The sequence below is a fragment of the Camponotus vicinus genome, unplaced genomic scaffold, assembly GCF_025532165.1.
Source record: "Camponotus vicinus isolate PSW18456_S1 unplaced genomic scaffold, iyCamVici1.0 SCAF_1, whole genome shotgun sequence".
Lineage (NCBI taxonomy): Eukaryota > Metazoa > Arthropoda > Insecta > Hymenoptera > Formicidae > Camponotus > Camponotus vicinus.
The window spans coordinates 12,585,678-12,595,611 of NW_028141945.1; the positions used below are offsets into that span (position 1 = coordinate 12,585,678).

The 9,934-nt window shown below is 28.2% G+C and overlaps 1 protein-coding gene across 1 annotated transcript; it reads left to right on the forward strand.

Annotated features, from left to right (window-relative positions):
- Nucleotides 1-3,741: 3,741 nt before the first annotated feature.
- Nucleotides 3,742-4,536, forward strand: LOC145959173 (uncharacterized). Its single transcript, XM_083077771.1, has 3 exons — nucleotides 3,742-3,965; nucleotides 4,026-4,145; nucleotides 4,434-4,536. Exons 1-3 carry the CDS (start codon nucleotides 3,856-3,858, stop codon nucleotides 4,534-4,536), a joined length of 333 nt encoding a protein of 110 aa, XP_082933897.1. The 5' UTR covers nucleotides 3,742-3,855.
- Nucleotides 4,537-9,934: the final 5,398 nt, after the last annotated feature.

A 9,934-nucleotide genomic window follows, 5' to 3' on the forward strand; every position in this document is an offset into this window, starting at 1 on the left:
ATGTGGTGATGTGATAAAAAATAACAACAGGTTATATATCAGAGTCAATTACAAAGTGTGCCGTCTTAAATAATAATAAATGCTCCCGGTATCTCATTATTTTGACGATGCTTCCAGGCATCGAAAACAATGACGAGCCGTTGGAGACAAATGGAGACAACTCAACATCTCCGAAGACAAAGATCGACTCAAAATATATAGTAATAACCACTAACTGTTACATATTAAACATTTTGTCCAATTAATTAATGAAATAAACATTTCATATTTTTATAAACATATAGATATATTATATATTTATATATTTATATATTCATAAAAATAATATCTATATATTTATGAAAAAGATCTTTTTATATTTTGTCTTTTTTACATTAGATTCATCAAGAAAATTATCCTTTTTAAAATCAAAGAAATACATAAAATGCATACAACAGATGTTTATCTGTCAAATTTATAGATTTTATTTGCTATATTAATAGTAATAATACTAATAATTTTTTTTTTTTATTTGGACGGACAAATTCAATCTCAGTTTTTGCAGTTTTTCTTAATTTCTTTTATTTTCCTAAGATTAAAAGCTTTAAAAGACTTTAAATTATTACCATATTAATTTTTATTATTTACATTTAATAGTTCTATATTTCTATTTAAAGTGTCTATTTAAATTTTCCAAGTTTCTTAAATAGATATTTTTCCTCTACAAATAACATATATGGACGGACGGTAAGTAACACTGAAACATCGCGTTTTAGCAACCACATAACAATGGGCTGTCTCTTTTCGTCGCGTGTTTATACTCGCTCGAATTTTAATTATATTAATTATAATATATGATAAATGAGCCATGAAATATTATCAGTTAATAAATAATCATGCACTGAGAAAAAAATCTGGTGCAATCTCTTGCATTAATTAGAATTCTGGTAGATTCAACCATTATGTCTGTTGGAAAATGGACGAACCAGAATTCTTGTAGGAATTACCAGATGAATATGATTAATTTCTTCCTGTTTAATTTACCAAATTTTCTCGTTTATAATACTAAACTCACCAGCACCAAGTCGTCTAAAATTTTTTCCATCTAATTTCAAAAGTCTGTTTAATATTTTGAATTCCAACAAGATTATTGGATAAATTCCATCCAGATTATTGAATAAATTATTTTAAATTCAGTTTGTTAGAAATTAAACTGATAAACAGTGATGCAAGAAGAGGATGCAGCTCAAACACACACAATCAGAGAGCTAGTGTCCTCTTTCTGGCACTACTGCTCGTAAGAGAGAAAAATATACTTTGGATTTAATGTTAATACTAGTTCTTTATATACATTTCATGGCAAATATTGAATACGAGTTAAGTTAAGAATGGCTCGTCGCCTAACGGCAAGCAAAGAAATTAATATAACAAGAAATTTTATAGATCCAACTAGAAAATACTAACCAAATCCTTATAGTAAAATCGTTCTAGTTATAAAAGTTTCTAGTTATAAAAAATCGAGTCTTATCATGATAACTAGAAATTCTTGTTTGATTTAACCAAAATCATATACGTCTTGTTCGTACAATCAAACGATTTTTCTCATGTGTAACTTATTTACGTATCTTTTTTATTATATTTTTTCTTTATTATAAATTTCTCTTATTTTACCATATATATTTCTTCTTTCTATATTACCATATTTCTATTTTGTTTCTTTCGTTGCTTTATGCCATCTTAATCAAAAATTTCTAATCCAAATTCCTGATCCGAAATTTGAAAAAGCTTGTAATATCTATGTTCAAGATAACTGAGACAATAAAAATGTAATAAGATATGGAAACGTTACAATTAATATTGTGTTTTTATAATGCACTTCACATAAATAGATATTAGTAACATTCATCAGTAACGTTCGAAAGAAGACTGAGGTCATTCGATACTTGCACTCGCTACTGCGCATACGCGTCAAAAAAATAAGAGAGTAATATGTATAATAATGTATAATAATGTATAATAATGTATAATAATATAATAACGTAATATAGAGTACTATTTTCTCGCAAACTAGTGAGTAAAAAAGTTTTACACAGCAATTTTAATAATTTATGTTTCCTTCCTGATAATGTGCTGCTTCATTCGAGAAATATCTATCTACCTATTTAACTGTTCTTTTGAAATATAATTTCGATGATATGTATACATTATAGTAGGTATCAATTACTAGCAAAAATATATCCTACCATTTGCCATATTCTTAGATAATTTAAAAGAAATGATAGAAAAAGAAGGGGAAAAATATATTAGTATTGTGTTGTATAGCCACTATGTGCATTGATACTTCGTCGTTCAGTTACGTCATTCAGTTTGCTTTTACAACATGCATATAATAGAAGAATATTATTATACTGCAATAAGTAAATTTTTTCTTAAAACACTAGGTATCTGGCCTCATGATAGATCGCGACTTGTATTATTGCAACAAGTGCTGATCATTATCTCAACTGTAACATTCGTTTGCATGCAGGTAACAATTTTTATAGTAATTCAATCAACATAATGAATAATCAAAATGCTATATAGCTTCTTGTTAATACTTTCTTAAGATTTTTTTTTCAAAATTTACTTACTTCCTAAATTTAATATTCTTGAATGAATGGAAATATTTTAATGTAAAATCGATATATATAGTATGTATCAATATAATTAATATATATAATATATTGAAATCGTCTCACATCAGCAACACATGTATATTACACACACACACACACACACACACACACACACACACACACACACACACACACACACACACACACACACACACACACACACACACACACACACACACACACACACACACGTGTGTGTGTGTGTGTGTATGTATGTATGTATGTATATGTTGTATATTTTTAATGTAATTAATATAATCACTATATATATTTATTACTTTCAGTTGTTAGCTTTTATTACAACGAGATATGATATGAATCTCTTCATTAAAATTATGTCGATCACTTTGTCTTTTATGATTGTTATAGTAAAGTATTGTTTTTTCATATTAAAATCAAAGAGTGTAAGTTTACTTGCACAAGCAAAAGGTTTTACTTTCGACTACTTATATCCAACACATTAAGTAAGTCAATAAATATTTAAATGATAGATAGGGAATCTGCACTATCAAATACAAAAAGACTGGAAGATAGTGCGAGATAAGATTGAAAGTGAGATTATACAGAAATATGCTCGTTACAACCAATATTATACTATGTTGATGTTCTGTAAGAAAATTTTTTAATATTAATTAATTAATCTTTTAATTAATTTTTAATATTATTTTATATTAATCCATACACACACACACACACACACACACACTATGTGCGTGCGTGTATTTTTTAATCTGTATGATATCTCCAAAAAAGATAATTTCTTTTCTTTTCTTTTTGTTGTGAAAATAAAATATAAATATATTACATCGGAATATATCACATTCGTAATACAAAAACACATTTACAAATATTTAAAAAATCAGTAAGTACATATAAAGAGTGATATAAAATTTAATATAATATATCATTTATATTTTATATGAAAATGAAATTATATTGTTCACGAAAAATTCATATAATTTAAATTATTATATTTATATTATTATATTCATTAATTTTACAAAATATTTTAAAATATTTGTCTTATGTATTCATACGTCTTACAGTGCTTTCTTGTTTCGTAATAATCATTATATTGTTTATCATATTGTATCCGATTATTCTCAACATTGTTTCGCCATTGGATGAACCTCGGTCATGCAAACTTCTTATTAAGATCGAATATTTTTTTATCTCGCAAGATGAATACATCTACATTAAAATGCTGTACGAACAACTAATGTCATTATTATGTGGATCAATGATGTTGGCTACATCAATGCAAATGATGATATTTGTCTTTCATTCTTTCGGGATGTTTAAAATTACCAGGTAATGATCGATTTATATCGGCGATTTAATCATGAATTAAACTTGGGAATATATTTGCAGTCATCGAATAAGATATTCCATGGAGGATAGAGTATTGCAAAATATATCAAATTTCAGAAAGGAACGCACAATTTACGAAAATCTAATTCACGCTGTAATTGCACATCGGAGAGCTCTGCAGTTAGTTACACATGTATTATGTTTCTTTTTTTTATTTTTTTATATTTGTGGAAATATTTTTTTCAAAAAAGCATCTTTATGATTTAACTTTGATGTTATCGAACATAAAAAAATTAAATTATGTACGATTTATAATATTTATAACTTACATTTTAAAGATATTTAGACATTTTTCTTTTATTTCTTGTTTTATCATTTATTTACAATCGCGCAATAGTTTCGTTCTCTTTCTTTTTATAATAATATATAGTCTTTCTATATATATAATAATTTTATCATTTTTTAAAGGTTTTCCGAGCTTTTAGCATCAACATTTAATGTACCATATTGTATCATAGCTATCCTTGGAGTATCATCATTGAGCATCAATATATTTAGAGTAGGTATTTAATTTATTTATGATATATGATATATAACGTTAAAGAAATAAATTTACTTTATTGCAATGTAATTTGCAATTAACAATTCCATATTTTTTCTTAAAAACAACTATGTGTTTTCTTTACACCAATTGATTCCTCTCATTATTTTGTACGTAAAAGTATTAAGGTAGGATAATCGAAAAATGAATATTTTACAAGATATTTTACGGTTTATGTAAAATTAAGAAATTATTTCAAGCCTCATAACTCAAAGAGTACTTAACGAAAAGGTACTTAATTATAGTGTTTTGGAAAGCTGTCGAGATAAGCTACAAGAATATGTAATGAGAAAATGTAGGTTCCATTTAAGAAATTGAAGGTGACCTTCACGTGACCTTCAAATGACTCTTCAAGGTCAAACCAATGGTGCCATCTTATGGCCCCCAAAGAAATAAATTACTTTTGTGGGAAAATTTTTTCTCTGTCATGCTTTGCCAACGAGATAATTGGGATTATAGATTAAAATGATTCACCGTGTATATATATATATATATATATATATATACAGGGTGACCCATTTTAACTTAGGCAGCCAAATAACTCGAAAAATAAGCAAGATAGAGAAAAATGTTTTAGACAAAAGTTGTATGGTTTCGAGGGGGCCATAAGATGGTATCATTGGTTTGACCTTGAAGAGTCATTTGAAGGTCACGTGAAGGTCACTTCAATTTTTTTAAATGGAACATCCTATATATTTTTGTACATTCTTGTAGCTCATCTCGAGAGCTTTCCAAAACACTATAATTAAGTACATTTTTGTTAAGTACTTTTTGAGTTATGAGGCTTGAAATAATTTCTTAATTTTACATAAACCGTAAAATATCTTGTAAAATATTCATTTTTCGATTACCTTACCTTAATAGTTTTATGTACAAAATAATGAGAGGAATCAATTGGTGTAAAGAAAACACATAGTTGTTTCGAAGAAAAAATATGTAATTTGCAATTAACAATTCCATATTTTTTCTTAAAAACAACTATGTGTTTTCTTTACACCAATTGATTCCTCTCATTATTTTGTACATAAAAGTATTAAGGTAAGATAATCGAAAAATGAATATTTTACAAGATATTTTACGGTTTATGTAAAATTAAGAAATTATTTCAAGCATCATAACTCAAAAAGTACTTAACGGAAAGGTACTTAATTATAGTGTTTTGGAAAGCTCTCGAAATAAGCTACAAGAATGTACAAAAATATATAGGGTATTCCATTTAAAAAAATTGAAGTGACCTTCACGTGACCTTCAAATGACTCTTCAAGGTCAAACCAATGATACCATCTTATGGCCCCCTCGAAACCATACAACTTTTGTCTAAAACATTTTTCTCTATCTTGCTTATTTTTCGAGTTATTTGGCTGCCTAAGTTAAAATGGGTCACCCTGTATATATATATATATATATAAAGAAAATTAAGTTATTCATGTCAATATCTAAAATAAAGTCTTTTCTGTTTAATTTTGCTTTAATCACTCTTTATTCGAAATTGTATAATTGAATTATTGACTGTGTGTGTACCACAGTAATATATTTATATGAAATTGTGATGTTTTACGTGAAATTTTGATTATTTATGTGAAATAAATATATAATATATTATAAGAAATATAATACATATCATAAGAAATATTTTCCAAGAATCTATTTTTTTTATTTCCCTCATTAATAAAATAAAAGAAAAATTAAAAATTAAATTTAAAAATAAAAGAATACATACATTAAAATATGTACACTGCGATTATTTTGATGAATTTTGACTCGATTTTTTTTATATCATTTATCTTTAAGATAAGAGATAAAAAATAGTAATACATTATATTGAATTTATCATTTTAAGCTATTTATTATTTTATAAATTATGATTCCTTAAATTTGGGAACCCACACAAAATGACCGAGAAACAGTCGAAGAGTCCGGAGCTCACCGCTTCTGAGGATGAGGAAGATGTAGACCGAATACAAAAGGAGTATCAACCAACTGATCCTACAGTCCTACAAAAGAGATATCTCACTAGAGGGGCAGCAAAGAACCAGAAAGCAGCAATCACGAACAACAAAGACAGGAAGATCCAGCCGGGGCACGGGAAAGAGGAGGAGGCAACGAGGGAGGCAGGAAGGAAGGAAAAAGAAGGGCACCGGAAAGAAAAGAGAAAAAGAAGGAGGAAAAAAACGCGACCCAAAAAAGGCATCTCCCTCTTATTGAATACCTACCCAATCCAACACGACGGACAGAACAAATAAATCTCCTAAAAGAGATACTTGAAGAGATACCCAGCTTCGTTAAGACGTCGCTGGGCGGTCCTCTCGGATATTTGAACGTTTGCCGCGTTGAGAGCCTCCTGCACAGTGTCGAAGGGCTGCTCAACAACTGCGGCAACGATGCGCTCGTCTTCTTGAGCCCTTGTTTTACGAGGACCACGATTATTGCGACGATAATCATGCAAAGCATGATCACCGCCCTCAATAAATCGTTCTATCCATCGTCGAACAGTTTTTCCAGAACAGGGAATAGCAGCAGCAATTTCTGCTACTGTTTTTCCCGCCTGCCACTGTCCGACAATACGACCTCGTACTTTAGGACACAAGTTCTTAGGCATCGTTATATCGCGATTTTATATTAAACGTCCGCTCAATGCTATGACACCACGATAAATAATTTAAGAAGAAAAAAGTAGAAAATAAAAGTAACAACAAATGAAAAATGCGCGGAATAAATAAAAAGCGCGCGGAATATGAAGTCTCTTAAGACTCTGCGCACAATAGAGAAAATATTAAAAAAGAGAAATAAATATTAAATATTAAGAATTAAAGAGATTAAAGATATTAAAGATATTAATTATTACAAAAATTAATTGTTATGAGATTTATTACAGCATTAATTATTATAACAATTAGTTATAAGAATTTATGGCTCATTAAATTTTATCTCTTTATATAATATAATTATTATTTAATTTAATAGAATAAATACGCCGGTCTTTGGTGCACGCGGCTCAACCGCATTTTAACTCCGTTAAAGAAAGAAATGAAAAATATATCGATATCGATATTAAAGCGCACGAGACAGCGCGGTATCCCGCGCTATTTCTATACGTGTCTCTTGCGCTCTAGTATCGATATATGTACTTTTCTTTTCTTTCTATAAGAAATGCGGCTTAACCGTGTGCACTAAAGGTCGGCATTCATTTCTATTAGATTAAATAATAATTAAATTATATAAAAAGATAAAATTTAATGAATAAATTCTTGGCTCGCGTACGTGCGTGCTTCGCGTGTGTGCGTATGACGTTGATCGTCCACGCATACATACCGGGACACCATTCCTGCCGGTGCGTGTACATTTCCATTATAATCAATATACTTGCTAATGAATATATATTATTGATAAATATGTACTTATTCAGCATTATTATTGTTAATGGGATACATTTTTTTCATTATTTCAAAAAATGCTTCTATTCTTTCTTCAAAATTCTTTTAAATACACAATGAGCGACGAGTAAAACCTCTTGCATGTACTCAGGAGAGTGACCTTGATAATATATATCAAGGTGAAGCTCATCAAAGGGGTGAATCCCCTATGAGTCCCCTAATATCAACCTTTACCCCCAAAATAAATCACTGTACTTATTCAAATTTACTGTTGCCATCGATATATATCTTTATATGTGACAAATTTTACTTACATAAATATATCCATTCCAGAAAACCACCCTACATTATGAATATTTAATAATTAAACTCGTGTGATATACACATATAAACACACACACACATTTCATCATCAAGAGCACTTGAGAGAACAATCGTAGCGCGCTGCTCAACGTCATGAATAACAATAAAGTCGCAGCAAGCTGTTTGAAGACATATGTACAATCGCGTTTGCGCCAAGGTGAGAAAAAAGGGAGGGATATTATTTCTCCCTTATTCTGGGAAAAGTGCATCTGGTGAATATAACATATTATTTCGATAATTCAACTTCATGCCGTTTCTTTCAACGCGAAAACACAAATACAAACGATCATTTAACTTTCCCAACTCGGAGGGTATCATAAACGTTTCGTTGATTATATGCTAGAAAAATATTGTGGTAAAAAAAAATATTGATCGAGCACGAGGGAGTCAATTAAACCATTTTATTGGAAAACGTACCACATGGTATTTCGGTATTTTTGTCGCTATGTCTTTGAATCACTCTGAGACAGACTTCACCGAAAATCGTTATTACAGGAACAATCAAATATTTCTTTCGATATTTGATTTGTGGCCATATCGACGATCAATGTTTGCGAAAATTAATTATGTTTTTCATTTTACTTTAATGTTACCTTTTGTATTTTTTCAGGTATTAATATTCTTTTCTTAATTATATATGTATGTATGTATGTGTATGTATGTATATGTATGTATTAATATACAACATGTTGATTATGCAACGTATTATGCAACATATTTTTATCATTTTTGTTAATCTGTTATCTCTAAGTTAAATTAGAATTCAAATTATAATTAAACATTAAATTATTATTAATTTGTTGCTCTAATCTTAAATTTATTTTGTTTCTATCATTTAGTGCGAAATTTATATTAAAGATGAAGGTACTGATTTAATATTACGTTAATATTCTCACTTTCGAAATAGCGATTATTAGCGATTTATAGCGATTTGTAAAAAAAATTATAAATTATAAATAGATTTCAAAAACATTAAAGTTTTATACATACATGATTCCGAATACACTATAAATATATAATATTAAAATAGTCAACAGTAAGAATAATTTAATACTAATAATTCGAAATCACACAAATTCTCATATTAATTCTGTTATATGATTATAATTTTCCATCTAAAAACTTAATGAATCTATAAAAATTTGATATTTCCAAATTTTACTAGCAATTTTATTTGCAACAATTAATTCTGATATATTCGTGTTTTTTCACATAAATAAATAAATAAACAAATAAATAAATATCTATATATACATATATATACATATATATATATATATATATATATATATATATATATCTATATATATAGTGTAACATTTTAAAATTAATTATTCAATTTCTTTAATTAATTTATATTGATTTATATTTGGAAATTTTGCAACACTTTTAAGCTGAACAATATGCTAATAAAATTGGCACATATGCTAATAAAATATATATTATTATCTAATTCTAATACCTACACTATTGTTAAGAAGGATCCAACTAATAAAATTATTAATAATCTTAGGGATTTGTTAAACAGATGGCGTAAGAAAGAATTCATATCAACCAACACTGCGAAACGCCTTATACATAGTGATGAAGTTTTGCCCCCGTGCATACGGTCTGCCAAAAATCCACAAAAA

What these genes read in the sequence shown, in the direction of transcription:
- LOC145959173 (XM_083077771.1), top strand. Translation starts at nt 3,856, where the DNA reads ATGCTGTACGAACAACTAATGTCATTATTATGTGGATCAATGATGTTG. An exon ending in GGGATGTTTAAAATTACCAG is followed by an intron (nt 3,966 to 4,025) that starts GTAATGATCGAT and finishes ATATATTTGCAG; the next exon opens with TCATCGAATAAGATATTCCA. An exon ending in GCACATCGGAGAGCTCTGCA is followed by an intron (nt 4,146 to 4,433) that starts GTTAGTTACACA and finishes CATTTTTTAAAG; the next exon opens with GTTTTCCGAGCTTTTAGCAT.